This window comes from Microtus oregoni, unplaced genomic scaffold (genome assembly GCF_018167655.1).
Source record: "Microtus oregoni isolate MIOR12 unplaced genomic scaffold, Mior012 000008F_ref0000371, whole genome shotgun sequence".
NCBI classification, from domain to species: Eukaryota; Metazoa; Chordata; class Mammalia; order Rodentia; family Cricetidae; genus Microtus; species Microtus oregoni.
Genome location: NW_024543067.1, coordinates 32,974,311 through 32,990,544, shown reverse-complemented (window position 1 = coordinate 32,990,544; position 16,234 = coordinate 32,974,311). Strand labels below are relative to the sequence as shown.

Here is a 16,234-nt window from a genome sequence, read left to right as displayed (position 1 = left end):
TACACAAAGAAACCCTGTCTCAAAACAGTAAACTTAAATCAATAATGCAATAATGACTGCATTTCTTGCCGGGAAAAAATTCAACATAGGCAAGCATGAAGGATGTGACGAGCATCTCAGAACAGCGAAGTTTCCAGGGAAAGATGAAATAACCACACTTCACTGGGTCCCTGTCACAGCCGTGCAACACTAATCAGAACTAGCATCCTGAATTACTCCACACGGCTCATCTGAGAACCACACAGACGTGGACGGAGGACTGTGAGTTGGATTAAAATTGACAGCCGTGTTAAGTAGCAAAGTGGCATGGAATGATGAAAGGAGAATGCAAATGAGAGATTTTAAGAACCAGCGATCAATCTACTGGACGTGTTGAGAAACAATTATGTTTCTGAAATAAATCCAGCAACATTCCCCAGTTCAAGTGCTCAGAAAGTTTACTTGCTCTCACACCTGTGTGTGTAGGCGTGTGTTTTGTATAACAGTAAGTGTACCAGTGCGTGTGTGTGTGTGTTGTGTGCTTTGTGTGTGTGTGTGTGTGTGTGTACACGTGAGCGCGCGTGTGCGTGTGCGTATTCTATGCCATATATATACCCAGTACGTACAGCCATTTCCTCGATGAAATCAACAAGGTCAGACTGAGATTCTGTCATCAATTATTGTTGGAATGTGGCTGAAAAGGAAAAGAATTTGGAATCAGTTGCCGTTGGCCAGGGATGGTTCCTCTCGTTAGAAGCTACTCCCTTGTCCCCAATACATTCTGATCCACCTAACTGGCAGTTTTCCAAGGACGCCTGGCACTGTGAAGAGAGAGGTTCAAAATGGTGCCAATACGGTGACGGTGACGGTGACGGTGGAGAGAGCCTCGCAGATTCCCAGTTGGAAGTCACTTCGGTGAATTGAAAGCGTCTTTGCCTGGAGTTCTTTCTTTCCAGCGCCTGGTTTAGCCTGGGAGGGAGTCAAGGCCCCGGGTTAGGAACCCCAGTCTGCTGTGGTCCTGGCGGCCCACGGGCTCTCTGGTTGGGCAGCGTCCTCCCGCGCTTCTCTCGCGCCTCCGGGGACCCGGGGCGAGCCGGGATGGGCGGGTCCCAGGAGGCGTCGGACCGGACCGGGACCTACGCGCTAGTGCTGGGGAGTTCCGGCTGTAGAGAAACCGATGGGTGAGAGTCGGGTCGCGTCTCCATGGCAACCCAGTGGGAACTAGCAGCGCAGGGAGACCGCAGGGAGGGCGCAGCGGGCTGGACCTGCGGCCCAGGACTGCTCAGACCTTTCCAGAGAGCAGCGCAGGTAACCGACTGGCTCCGTGGACCGGGCCCGGACCCTCCCCTCCATCCAGCTGGCGCGGGACGGCAGGGTCCACGTGCTGGGCAAACTAGGAGACAAGCTTCCAACAGAACCATGGCCTTTACCTCGGTTTCCCTCTTTTATTTGTCTGTACTTCCTGATCTAGTTTTGCCTCCTACCACCTCGCATTTCTGCCTCACTGGGGCAGTTCCTGTGGTGTGAATGGAGATTCTTTCTCCCTCCTTCCATCCCTCCCTTCCTTCCTCTTCTTCCTCTTCCAATTCCTTTTTCCCTCCCCCTTTGTTTCTTCCTTTTCCCTTTTTCTCTTCCCTCCTCTCCTCCTACTTCTCCTTTCCCTCTTCCTCCTCTCCTCTTTCCCCCTCATCCCTTCTCAGGTGTTTAATTGGTTCATACGATTTTTAGGAGGGTTTAAATTGATTTTAACACTTTGTTAATTTACATTATGTTAGTCCACAGCTCGAGCAAGCGCACATGTGTGTTTTTATGTGCATGTGTGTGTGTGTCTGTATGTCTATGTGTGTCTGTCTGTGTGTGTACATGTGTGTGTGTCTCTGTCTGTGTGTCTCTGTGTCTGTGTCTGTGTGACAGGGGGGAGTCTGTGTGTGTCTGTGTGTGTGTGTGTCTCTGTGAGCATCTGTGTCTGCGTGTGTGTGCGTTGTGTATGTGTGTGTGTGTGTAGGCATATAGCTGCAGGTGCTCTCACAGGGCAGAAGAAGTATCAGAGTGCCCTGGGACTGGAGTTAGAGGTGCTTTTGAGCCACCTGACCAGTGCTGAGGCCTTCTATGCACTCTAAACACTCTGCATCCTGACTCCTGGACCACCTCTCTAGCCCCGTTCCTAGATGTTCTGTCCTAAATTTCACACTTCTTAAAGGTCGAGAAAAGCCAATGAAAGAATACATCCTCTAAAGACAAAGCATAGGAGCTCCATTAAGATGGACATTGGGGCTCCAGACAGCATTCTTCTTAGCAGGAATTATGAACTGAACACTCCACAAGGCAACTGACACCGAGCTGCCACTGTGCTAATGATGAATGCATGCTGCTTCCAGCCAGTAGCATGTATCTCAGCCAAGGGCTGAGCCGGTATTCCTATCTGTGTGGGGCCTTCAGGCCCACCCCCTTCGGTGCTGGTAGAAGCAAGTCTCCATACTCATAAAACCTATACTAAATAATGACTTACCAACAGCAAGAACTTCTTCTTATATTAATATATGTAAACACTTTATAAATCTAAATAATTTCCCCTCACAGATTAAAACTCAAGACGAACAAGCCAGATGTAGAAGGATTTTGGCATGGAGAACCAAGCCCATACCACAGCAGGGTAAGTGTGCAGAAACGTCTCTTTACTGAGTTCATCTTTGTGCCCAAAACTTCTTGGTGGAGCACAAGTTTTGAAATGAATTGTTCCAAGAAGGATGTGCTGATTGCCTTTGGTAAGTAGACTGAGGGGAATTTCAAATAGCGTCTGGGGAATCTATTTACATGAGTCTTCCTGATGCTGAAAGGCTGGCTCTACCCGGGAAGAGAGCATCCTCAGTAACACTGTTGGATCACAGGTGCAGACCCAGGCGGGCCTCCTCAGCACTCACAGGTCCCCAGCACACTTCCTGTTCACAGGTACAGACCCAGGTCCCCAGCATACTTCCTGTTCACAGGTACAGACCCAGGCGGGCCTCAGCACTCACAGGTCCCTAGCACAGCACTTCCTGGCCAGCTTGCTTCTTTCCTGCTGTAGTGAGTGTCTCTCTGCTCCTGTTCTGAAGACTTATCATAGCCAGGCGGTGGTTGAGCATGCCTTCCAGCACTCAGAAGGCAGAGGCAGGGGGATCTCTGTGAGTTCGAGGCCAGCCTGGTCTACAAGAGCTAGTTCCAGGACAGGAACCAAAAGCTACGAAGAAACCCTGTCTCGAAAATCCAAAAAAAAAAAAAAAAAAAAAAAAGAAAGAAAGAAAGAAAAAAGAAAAAGAAACTGACAGTGAAGACTTATCATGTTTTCTCAAATGTAAACACAGCCCACAATACACGTATTTCCACAGAGTAGCGAGATATTTTAGTTAAGGAACAGAGATTGGAAAACATTCAGTGTGATAGAAAGGGAACCAAATTCCTTTTCCCAACTCTCTGTCCTAAATCTTCTTGGGGAATAAGCACCATGAAGATTTCTCTATCCATCTGGTCACTGGTGGGGCTCAAGTTGGGGGAGCAGCAGGTACTTCAGAGCCCAGTCTTGACTTTGACTGCTGTTGAGTCAAAAGCTCCAGGTGTCTCACTTGCAGTGACCTGCTCAGGCTGTGGCTCTGACACGGGGAAAGAAGAGCGAAGAAGCGTAAACAATGATGACTCTATCTGGAGCCCTGCTTCCTCTGACAGCCCTTATTCTCAAAGAGAAAACGGAACATATTGCAGTATAACTGGAGTTTCCGAAACACACACACCACACACAAAATGCGAAACCTTAAATAACAAGAAAGCTCATCTCTGTGTCAGACTGAGAGGGTCATCTCTAGCCCCAAAGTGATTGCTTCTGCTCCAGTCATTGTGACTATTGCCTTCCATCATGGCAGTGTTCTTAATAAAGGGGAAGGAAGGGCAGGAAGACTTTCCTTCTAGGAGTCTGGACTTAGGATAGCTCGGTTTATAACCACTTGTATGCCTGAGCGAAGCTATAAACATTCGGTAGGAACCATCCTCAGATTTCAACTCTGGATCCTTTGTGCAGACTAGAGATCTGTAGATTCACTCTGGCAATGCCAGTGAGCTCACTCTCAGTTAGCCATGCAATGGTGAGAGCAGACCAGCACCCCACCCCAGAACACTGAGTGGCTGAGCTGGTCGGCATATTTTCAGTGCTTTCTCAGCCTGCGGTATTTTCAGTATATGATGGCCCTGTCCCGCCATAGCCAACTCCACTGTAAGTTGGAGGCATCTGAAAGGGTGAAGAATGACTATTGCTGCATTCCCAGCAGACTCTGCCCCCACTGAACCCCAGAGAGATGGACAGAACACTGGTCAATGAAGGATGTGGGGTCTGAATGGAAATACATCTGGCTCCAAAACCTGAATTCTTTCTCCTCTGGAAGTGGATTGCATTGAGGTGTGAGAGGCAGCCTGCCTAGAGTCCACATCACAGTCAAGTGAGAAGGAGCATGCGTGGGGTCCCTGGTGTGACTGTATGTAACAGTAGAATACAGTAAGACAGACTGGGGGCCTCAAGCCTGGGGCTAGCAGATGGCTTCAGCCCTACAGATCTGAAGGCATGGCTGGTTCTCTGCATGCATTCTTTGGAAACAAAATAGGCTGTACTGAGTTTTAAGCCCTGAAGTGCAAAGGTTATTTAAAAACAGACTTGGTCTTTAGAGAACTTAGACATTATTGGAGAGAGTTGGACTTGTTTGGTTACAGGATAGTTACAGAGCAGAAGTTAACGAGCACCCCACAGTTGCCCTGAAAGACTGTTACTCATCTTGGTAGGCGTGTGGCCAGACACTGTATACTGTGGTCTCCAGAGCACAGAGACCACAGACTCTCATGGTGTTAAGGAACCGGTAAATGTGGCTCATTCTCCAGGGATTTGTTAGCGAATTCATAAACATGTTCCTCTGGTGTTACTTGAAGCAGCCTGTTTTCAACAAATTCTTAGCACCTACTGTGAGCTTGCATAGCTCTAAAACCAGATACACATGCAAATATATATCAAACACTGATAGGAAAAGGAAAGTATGTGTGCAGTGCAAAAATTCACTTGGTTCTATACGCTACCAAAACCAAAATCTAGTTGTGTTGGTACCCACCCAGTCTTCTACTCCAAAAGGCAGCCGCTTTCAATGATTTTGGCAGGGTTCCCTCCCAAGCTTTTGGTGTCTAACCCAGCATCTTCAAATAATGCGTTTGGTTGAGTTTTCCATTTTAAGCATTGCCTATTGGCTTTTACAATGGACGTCTCTCTCTCTCTCTCTCTCTCTCTCTCTCTCTCTCTCTCTCTCTCTCTCACACACACACACACACACACACACATACTTTTTCTCCCCTGTCCCCCAATTAATCATAATTTTGGTAGCATCCATAATCACTATATGTCTTCATAATAGTCTTCTTACGACTTTATAAGCCGCATCCATCTTGAAGGCTGACTGAGATCATTTTCCCTTCCTGTTCAAAATTTTTTCCTTCCTGGAGTTAGTGATCCTGACATCACAAACTTTTGGAGTCTTCTTCTTTCTCCACAGTTCCCTTCTTTAAAGGTAGGGGTGGGATTTCATCTGTAAATAAAGATGTAAACTTTATTTTAAAATAAATTTCTTTTAAGCAATCTTTAAAGAGATGCCTCGATCTTTGGACCTGCCCACCTTCTCCATCCTGTGAATTGCTTTCCTTGGCCCCTGAGCTCACTTCTCACTCAGTCCAGGACCACCCATGGTATGGTACTGTCCCTACTTGGGGTGCTTCTTCCCTCTAGAAAGTCCCTCACAGGCATGCCCAGAGGCCTGTCTCCCAGGTAAGTCTAGATCGTCAAGTTCACAGTCACTATTAACTGTTATAACTTGCTACTTGACTCCCACAATTTTTGCCTTTGTAGACTTTTTAGATTAAAATGTGCATTTGCTTCGTTTTAGTAGGACTTGAGAAAGAAGCAAGCTCTGTAGAGTCATCCATCTCTACCCAAAGCCTGCTTTTCCTCTGCTGAGCCTCTCATAGTCTCTGCATTCTTTGACTGACTCCTCAGCCACTCGTCTCTTTCACAGTCTTTAAAGAGATCTAGAAATCAGAATGCCACTGCGCACACCAGTAAACTCTTCTCATCCTCCAGAGAACCGAGAAACATTGAGTCTCTAAGAGCAGCTTCCTGCCTGAATCCCCAAAGCCCTTCCTGACCCCGCTTCCCCTGTGTGTCTTCTTAACACTCAAGGGCCCTTCCCTGGGAGACACAGAATCACAGCTATGCTTGCTCGTTTTGTGGTGGGTTAAGTACAGTTTTATCATTGGTAAAAAGAAATTCCGATTGTTTTGATCTAAGCCCCTAGAGCGGGACCATAATAAGCTGCAACAGTACATTCTTTCTGCACACTGAGAATTCTTTCTGACTGACTTCCATGACTCTTTGGGACTTCTGGCTGGCCCAGACCTTCCTGTTCACCCCACATGGCTCTTCCCATGCCTGATCCTCACCAGAACAGGCACACTTAACGGGTTCCTCTAATTTCTTGTGTCTTCGGATAAAGAAATGAGAAAGAGATGGGGATGGGGCATCCTGGTGTGCGGTGTGAGGTGGATGCTGAAGCGTTAGCTGGGGGCCACATATGCACAGGATCAGTGACTGTGAAAGAAAGAAAACTCGGGAGGAGGAAGGAGAGAAGGGGAGGAGATTCCCTTGGAAGACAGATTGGGTTACTAACAATGTTAGAGAAAGATTGGCAGTGTCACCACACAAAACACACTTGCCTGCACTTTTATAGGATGCCATTGGGCATATTAGCCACCGGTTACATTAAAGGGGAAAGGGGCCTGAGTGTGTAGACCTAACTGTGTACACTGGCACCAGGCACACCTAATATGACCTGGTGTTCTTCGGTGCATAATTTTTCGACATGTTGGAACCATCTAGAACAGCTGAGAGTCTCAAGTTGGTGCGGTTGGCACAGGAGGGCGAGCGCTGTATAACACTCCCAGTGTTCTGCCTCTGAAGAGAGGAATGACCTCTTTGGATAGCAGCTAAGACAAAGTCTGTCCCTCTCTCCACCAAAACCAAGAAGCACAAAGAAAAAGAAAGCTAGAAACAGAGCCAGGAAAGAATTCAGGCAGTGGTGACCAAGGCTCCACAGGGACTGGACCTAAACCAGCGACAGCAACATCTTCTCTCGTCCCACCTCACTGACTGGAAGAGCATGGGGAGTCGGGAGCGATGTCAAAGACACAAAGAGTCACAGTACACCATACGCAGAGGACCGAAAGAGGAGGAGCTAAGAGTTCAGAATTGGGAGGAAGCAGAACGGCCTGAGAAAATGATGAGATCCAGAACAACCAGGGGTACATGGGACACACAGCCAGGGGTACGTGGGACACACAACCAGGGGTACGTGGGACACACAGACAGGGGTACATGGGACACACAGCCAGGGGTACGTGGGACACACAGCCAGGGGTACGTGGGACACACAGCCAGGGGTATGTGGGACACACAGCCAGGGGTATGTGGGATACACAGCCAGGGGTATGTGGGATACACAGCCAGGGGTATATGGGATACACAGCCATGTGGCAGCAGTTTCTGCTCAGAGTCTGCTCAGAAGTCCTCTGAGGGTCACACCTGAGACACACTATTTTCACCTTCTCACACTGCTGAGACTAGGCTATGCCTTAAAGTTATCAGGGATTGTTGCTGTTGACCATACAAACACACGGTGCAGCTGTCTCTGAGCTCTTCCTGCCTAGTCACTGCATGAGGAGTGACTGTGTGAAATGACAGTGCCTGGGAGCCAGAATAGAGCCGTGAACTCTGCCCACGCAAATGCCTCCACTCATCACGGACATCAGATTCTCTCCACGTCGCTCTCCACACAGCTCAGAACATGAGGTGGGGCTGGAAGTTTGGTTCAGTGGTGGAGCCCTTGCCCGCAGGTGTAAGGTTCTGGGATCAAGCCCTTGTACTGCAAAGGAAAAGAGACTCAAGGTAGACTATGAGTCATGACTGGTGCTGTTGACCAGTGACCCACTCCAAGCCAGTCTCGGGGGAGACATACCTGCATTTAGCATGGCAGAACCAGGTGAGGCACTGATGCCCCCGCCTCAACAGTGTTAGTGGTACCATGTGCAGGAACCATCATTCAGGATACCATGAAATCTTTGTCAGTATGCGAGGATGAAAGCATGGATATTGGGGAAGCTATTGTCTTTTTTCTGTTGCTATAGCAACATGTTCAAAGCTGGATGGTTTATAAGCAACAGAGGTATAGTTAGCTCAGTTTTGGAGACTGGAAGTCTAAGAGCAGACAACCTCACCCGGCTGTCTTTGCTGATGGCATCACACAGGGGTGTGCTGAAGAAAAGGAAGCCAGGGAGGCCCAGGGGCCAGTATTCCTCTCTTCAAGACTCAGCCCCACAAGACTTACAGATTCCTGCAAGAACTAAATCACCGGTGCCAAACTGTCTCCCATGAGGCCAGACCCTGAGGATCCCACCCCTCTGCTTCAGCAAGCTAGAAACCACACTCACCAACCTTCAGGAGACACACTCCAACCACACACTGACAAGAGCAGCTGGCAGATGAGGGGTGATGACCCTTGGTCAGGTTTGATCACTGGGTATGATGAGAGGGCAGGATTTGAGGAGCGGACCGGAGGTGGCACCAGCAGTAGTCGCTGGTCCGAAGGAGAGTTTACTCCTGGCAGCTGGGAGCAATTGTGCCCTGTGAAGATGCGGAGCAGACTGGAACGGGAGCTGGTTTCAGCACGGAAGGTCAGGTAGTCTGTTTGCACCTGAAATGTTTTCAGAGTCCCCCAACATCCTGTGGAATTGCTAATAGTGGACAGGATTGGGCTGGATGCATGGAATTCAGGACTTTAGACAGCAGAAACTTCCAGAAGTTAGTTAGCACAAGCTAGCAAGGAAAGTTCATGGGACATTTCCAAAGTTCAGAAAGCAGACTATTCCTTTAAGGTTTTATTTCTTTAAGTCTAGTATCATTGCTTACCTGGCTCTTCCCATCAAGGTCTAGTGAAACATCCGGCCATGTTGCCAGGTATGAAAGGCAGAAGGCCTATTCTCAGGCCACTAGCGTTGCCATCTTATCACATGGGGGGGTGTCCTGAGGTGGCTCATTTACCTCATCTACTGCATATGAAGACAAACGTTCATTCTTGGTTTCCTCGAAGCTTCCATGGATCAGTTTGTGCGGGAAGTATGTGTGTTCCTTTGTAGCTACAGAGCTTCCCCTGGAAAAGAGGCTAGCACCTTCCAACTTACACTCCCTCCCTGCTTGCTTCCCTCCCCATGTGCTCCCCTCCCTGTCTGCCCCCTCCCTGTCTGTTCACTGAAAGGCTTCTCACTCATGATGTGAAAAGCTGTTACAGAGCATATCTGTGATGTGTCCATTTTAACATATCATCCTCCTTTCAGAGGAGAAAACAGGTGATGTTTTGGTTTTCATGTCAATAAAGATGCTGGAATATCATAGAACTTTTCATCTCTGTTAGGGGCTCCCATTCACCATTAGATCAAAGGCTTTAGAAGGACCTTATTCATGCACCACTTCTTTAGAACGAGGGTGTGTGACACCTCCTCTGAAATTCTTGCAAGTGCCAAGGAGGATTAGACAGGACATGACCCTCCATCACAGGCAGGCCGTGACTGGACAGGACATGAGCCTCCATCACACGCAGGTCGTGAAAATAGGCTTTGACTACTGCTAACTCAGCAAACACTCAGGACTACAGCAAATGTGTTTAGATGGAAAGGAATGGGCCTGAGGGAAAGCATGTCCGTGGCTGAGTAATTGATTTTGAGGTAGAGAACAATGAAGCTATGACCTGTCGAATTGCAGAGACCAGCACTTCACCATTCTGCTGAGGAGGCGCCGCGCTGACTACTGTAAACTCACAGGAGCTGGTCAGGCGGGTGCTGGTCACCTCTAGAACCCCTCTGCCTACATCTGTGTCTCCATGTGCTGTAGTGTCTGATGTGAGCACCTTTGAAAGGTCGAATTGCAAGCAATAGCCTGGTAACTCAGGGAAAAGAGTCCATAATTTATTTCAGAATAAGTTTTCTTAAGAGACTTTGAAAAAAACAAGGTCTCCTAAGCTTTCTCACCTGCCTTGGAAACTCATTTTCTTATGATTCCACGTCTCCTAAAGGAACATGCTATTTCCCTGCCTCCTCCTTCCCATGCTGACATTCATATTTATGTGATGAGCTGCTGTTGTCTCTCTCCCAAGCTCTAGACCCATGCTTGGTGATTCCTCACTACCTCCCCAGTGCAACAATGATGTGATTATTACTGATTTGCTTTGTCCCCTTCCAGAGCTGCCTTGGTTTAGAGAATGTGGCAAGGCTCATGTTGTTTACTTGTCTTTTTTAAAACCAGACCATGAAAACATGTGACTCAAGCCTGTAATCCCAGGGTTCAGGAGGCTGAGACAAAATGGTTGCTATCATTTTGAGGCCAGCCTGAGCTACATCCTGAGTTCTGAGCCAGCCTGAGCAATAGAGTGAGACACAGTCAAACAAATAACAACACAAAGTAAACCAAACAGAAGCCTGTGTTTCAAAGCTCTTTGAGAGGAGAATCCACCAGCTGCTGTACTACCCTGTCTCTTCTGGATATTTCCATGTGTCTTCTATGGTCTCCATTTTATTTCACTGTAGACGAAGTTTCTGTCCCTCCCAGTCCTGTAGCCATTCAGTCCCAAAGAAACACACAGAGGCCTATATTAATTATAAACTGTTTGGCTTATTGCTCAGGCTTATTACTAACTAACTCTTACAACTTAAATTAACCCATAATTCCTATCTACATTTAGCCATGTGGCTTGGTGCCTTTTTTCAGTGAGGCAGTCTCATGTTGCTTCCTTTGCATCTGGCTGGTGACAGCATCTCCACCTTTTCTTTTCCCAGAATTCTCCTAGTCTGGTCACCCCACCTATACTTCCTGCCTGGCTACTGGCCAATCAGTGTTTTATTAAACCAATACAAGTGACAAATCTTTACAGGGTACATGAACATTATCCCACAGCATTTCACAAATGACATTTTTATATATTCAGAAAGTACAATAAGGTTTTAATCATGTACACACAAGGTAGAGTGAGCAAGGCCAGATTAGTGTTGTCACCTCAAACGTCTATCATTTCTTACCAGCAAATGCACTGATTAGCCTGTCCTAAACACTCCGAGATGTGTGGTGTTTACCATTGATCATGTTCACTGTGTTGCACTACAAAGCACCAGTGCTGCCAACAGTCCCGTGTCTCTTTCTCATCCTCTCTCCCTCCACCCAGTCTGATAATAATCAAGCTGTCAACATCTCTGAGAGCAGCTGTTCTAAGACTACAGGAGTAGATGGTGGTGTTAGGGTCCTGGAGAAGTTCCACAAAAGACCACCATCCACATATGTAATCAGCAAGAGCATTTTATTATCCCAGCATGCTGGGTTGTGGCCACACACAGAAACAAGATGGTGAAAGACCCCGCAAGGGACCCGTGGGCTCCTTTGCAGCAGAAGAGGAGTTCCTAGGACAGTTAGGTTATGTTAGATATGTGGCTTAAGAAAGTGACAATCATACTATTGCTTTCTAATTGGTCAGGGCTAATCAGGGGCTGGTCAGGAATACAGTGATCCATTTTTGGGCAGGCCTGGACAAGTCCCAGGCCTTGTCCTTGAGCTACTGACTGTGGCTTAGGCCTAGCCTGGTACTGTATGTACCAGGCCTCATTCTTGTTGCTAGGGGTGTTGAGGATTGTCCATTGTTTGTGGCTCTTTCACAGGAAACTGAAACTGAGGCCTAATCTCTGAGAGAAGACCGAGCACCCTATTATGACATTTGCTTGGTCCTCTCAGTGGGTGTCTGTCTGTCTGTCTGTGAGGATGCACTTCAAAAATGTCCTCTTTCTCCATTCTTGCTGTCACAGATGTCAGGACTTCATAGGTTTTTATGGCTGAATAGTATTCCACTGTGTGTCTCTGCCACGTTCTCTCTGCTGTCTGCTGGGCTGGGAGATGTTTGGTTTGAGTCTGTGTCCTAGCTTTTGGAAATAGTAATAAATTTGGGTTGTGGGTGCCTTTCCAACATGCAGATTTAATTCACTTCAGGTATAAAATCCGCAGTGGGATTGTTGGATCATATTGTAGTTCTACTCCGATTTTTAGAAACTTGCATGATGGCTACATTAGACATTCCCACCCACACTGCACAAAGGTTCGTCTTGTTATTTCCTATCACTTGGTCTTTTTCTTTTCATACTAGCCATCCTCACTGTGGTGACACCCCAAGTAGACATTCTCATGGTGGTGACACCCCAAGTAGACATTCTCACTGCATGATACCCCAAGTAGACATCCTCACTGTGTGACACCCAATAGACATCCTCACTGTGTGACACCCCATAGACATTCTCACTGTATTACCCAATAGACATTCTCACTGTGTGACACCCCAATAGACATTCTCACTGCGTGACACCTCATAGACGTTCTCATGGTAGTGACACCCCAAGTAAACATTCTCACTGTGTGACACCCCAATAGACATTCTCACTGTGTGACACCCCAATAGATGTTCTCACTGTCTGACACCCCAATAGACGTTCTCACTGTCTGACACCCCAAGTAGACATTCTCACTGTGTGAAACCCCATAGATGTTCTCACTGTGTGACCCCCCAATAGATGTTCTCACTGTGTGATCCCCCCCAATAGACGTTCTCACTGTGTGACCCCCCAATAGATGATCTCACTGTAGTGAGACCCCAAATTAACAAAGAAATCTTGAGCAGAAAGAACAAGTCCGGAATCACTGTCCCTCAGACCACACTAAAGCTCAGTCACCAAGGCAGCATGGCTTCAGCATAAAGACAGACTCACTCTCGTCCAGCCTTAATATGAGGGTTTGTGTCTAGTCTTACTGTAATTTGTTATGCCATCTTTGGCTGCTATCCCTTGGAGGCCTGCTCTCCTTTTTTAAGGGAAAGGGAGGAAGAGTGGATCTGGGGGAGAAAGGAATGGAGGGAGTGGAGGCTGCAGCCAAAAATGTAATGTATGAGAGAATAAAATGAAAGAGAAAGAAGAAGAGGGACACAAAGATCAATGAAGCAGAAAAAGCCCAGAAATGACCTCATGAATTTACAACCAATTGAATGTTTACAAGTTGCTAGAAACACGGGGAAAGGGTAACCTTTTCAATAAACTGCTGGGGAAAAAAGAAGCTATATTCTCACCAGAGACACACAGCAGCTCAAAAAGGATTAAAGTCTGAAATGCAAGACCCCAAACTAGAAAACTACCAGGAAAAGGCTAGGAAAACGTTTGAGGACCTTGATTTTGGCAATGAATTCTTTTTATATGAAGAACCCAGGAAACACAAAAGCAAAAACTAACAGATGAGGTTCCACTAACATAAAAAGTTTCTTGCTAGCGAATGAAGCAATCGACAGATCCCAGATGACAAGCGACAGAATACAAGCAGCCAGTAGACCACATGTGACAGCCAACGGAATATGCAGATCTGACAAGAGGTTAATATCCAGAGTACACAAGAACCTCAAACAATGTAATACCGAAACTCAGGCAAGAGGGCTGAAGAACTGGCTTAGGCCCACGCCTTTAGACTTTACACAGCTCCCTCCTCCACCTCACTGCTCCTGCCATCGTGATGTCATCAGCCGTTTTCTTCCCTCTTCCTGTCCAGATGTCATATCCCGACATTTAATCCCAAACTACGCCATCACCACGCAGGCCTTTGTGCCCTCTCCCTCTGGCCTCTCATGCCAAAGGCTTAAAGCTGAAGGGTCTGGCCCGATCCCAGAGCCCTCTCTTGTGAGCTGTCCCCACAGATGAACCTGAAGGTAAAGACTGGGTTTGCATGCCTTAGGCAGACACAGCCCACCCAGTATCCAAATCTGATGACTCTGAGAGCTGCTTTTTATTCCAGTTTGGCTCCTCAATCAACTCTTCTAAAACTGAGATATGACTCCTACTTAGGGGATGTGGAAAGAGTCCGTGAGAGGAAGCAAAGAGAAATCCTTAATATAGCGTAGCTGGGAAGTGACTGAAGGAAGAAGCGAGGATATAAAGAACTCTCATGCCAAACTACACGAAGGAGACTAAAGCACCACTTTTTGCTTCTATTTTAAACTTTGCTCAAACTACAACTTCCAAATCACACTCCTTTTCTCACCAAATGCACATCTTCATGCCTTTCTACTGTGCTTGTAGCGCTCCTTCTTCCTCTCCCTCTCCCTCCCCCCCCCCTCGGACATACACGTGTATGTGTGTGTGTGCATGTGTGTGCGTGTATGGGTGTCTGTGCATGTGCGTGCGTGTGTTCATGTGGGGTGTATGGGCATGTTGTGTGCTGTGTGTGCATGCCTGTGCACATGTATGTGTGTACGGGGGTGTGTGTGTGCATGTGTGTGTGTGTGTGTGAGCAGCAAGCATTAGCCATACCACAGCCTAGACTGTACACTGTCCTGAAAAATTTTCTCTGCCAAACATGCCAGTCTCTTGCCTTTGAATTCCACCTCTCTTGAGTTCTCAGGACAGGAATAGAACATAGCCCTATTCTTTACAGAATATAGCCATGCTGTCAATAGAAACAAGCTTGACCTCCACTGCTGACGTCTCTCTTAGCATTCTGTTCTTCTACCCCCTCTAGAAAGGCCCATTAAAATTTGCTTACAGCAATTCCATTATGTGAAACAGATCCAAAGGCTCATGAACCACATGATCAGGTGGTCACAGCAATGACCTTACTCCTCAGTAGCCATTTCCAGTATAATTTATTTTTACACTTTCTGTGACAAAATATCTCAAAATCAGCCTAAAGATATGTCTTAGTTATTATTATATTGTGGTGACAAAGCACCAGGGTGAAGGCAAGTTATAAAATAAAGTGTTTAATAGTGCTTATGGCTTCAGAGGGTCAGCATCCATGATAGCAGAACCAAGGCATGTTGGCAGGAACAGCTGGAAGATTACATCTTGATCTACGAGTAGGAGACAGAGAGCTAACAAGGGACAAGGGAAAGCTTGGACTCCTCAGAGCTCACCTTCCTGACACACTTCCTCCAACCACGAGTCTATTGGAGCCATCCTCATTCGATCCACCAAAGGAAGAGCATTTCTTTGCTCTCCTGCCTTGAAGGGAGACAGCGTGGCTGGGTGTCTTGCATCTGTCTGTAGCTGGAAGCAGAGATGAATGCTGGGGCACACTGGGCTTCCTTCATTGCTTCCCCTTTTACTCAAGCTGCTCAGCTGCTGTGTTTAAGGCAGATCTTCCTTCCTCAGTTAAACTTCTCTGATGGCACCCTCACAGATTCATCCACAGCTGGGTTTCTAGATGATTCTAGATTCCAGTCAAGTGGATGGTGAAGACATCACACATGCATTTGCAGATTCAAGACACCGTAGATGCGTGGGGAAAGCTTTGTAGGAGAGGGAACACTGGGTTTGCTGTGCTTGGGAGCTTTTGGCACAGAGGGGTTAGAGGGAGGATAACTAGAAGGAAGGCATTCTGGGTGATTGGTTTGGGTGTCTTTCTCTGGCTGTTTCTGAACTGGAAAGGGAGTAAAAATGAAGCCAGGTAACCAAGTTATGCTGCCCTCTGGCGACTCCTGCAGCCTCGGGGGTTTGGCCTTCTGAGCTGGCTGGTGCGGAAGTTGCAGGACAAAGTCTGCTGTCACGTGGTCTGGCCACCAGTCCCTCGACTATCTGGACTCTGATACTGCAGGTTGAGAAGACAGGGTACAGCCAGCACTGTAGCCTGCACGTTAATGACTTGGTATTGGGTGGTGGTGGTGTTGAAGATCCTGAATGACCTCAGGATCAAGTTAGGACTAGGGAGTGGGAAAGACGTCACTGGGAAAACAGAACTCTTCTTGTTAACACGATATCCTCTCAGAAAGTGGCAATTATTTGCTCAGGGGAGACCTCAGACCTATGCTAAGTAATGTCTTTGTGGTCATTTTGCAAAATAGATCACAAACTGCGGGAATCACATGATACGTTTGTTACTGACCCAGAATCTTCTCAAAGGCTACTGAATCTGGTCAGTGCTGTATGTGATAAACAACCCTCAAGAAATGTTTGTGAAAGGGGTGCACATGCTGGGCCAACAGACGAGTTGGATGACTGTGATGTGGGAGTCCCCTCTGCGTGCTACAAATATGCTTTATTAGCATTGGCTAATCAAGAAGCTTCTTTGATCTACAGCAGGACA

The 16,234-nt window shown here is 47.2% G+C and overlaps 1 protein-coding gene across 1 annotated transcript in view; it reads left to right on the top strand.

Annotated features, from left to right (window-relative positions):
- Positions 1 to 1,159: 1,159 nt before the first annotated feature.
- Positions 1,160 to 16,234, top strand: part of Deup1 (deuterosome assembly protein 1) — a 68,163-nt gene continuing 53,088 nt past the window's right edge. Inside the window, exons 1-2 of the mRNA XM_041657685.1 lie at positions 1,160 to 1,287; positions 2,560 to 2,632. Coding sequence (XP_041513619.1) covers positions 2,604 to 2,632 — 29 coding nt within the window. The 5' untranslated portion in view covers positions 1,160 to 1,287; positions 2,560 to 2,603. The remainder of the gene's footprint in view (positions 1,288 to 2,559; positions 2,633 to 16,234) is intronic.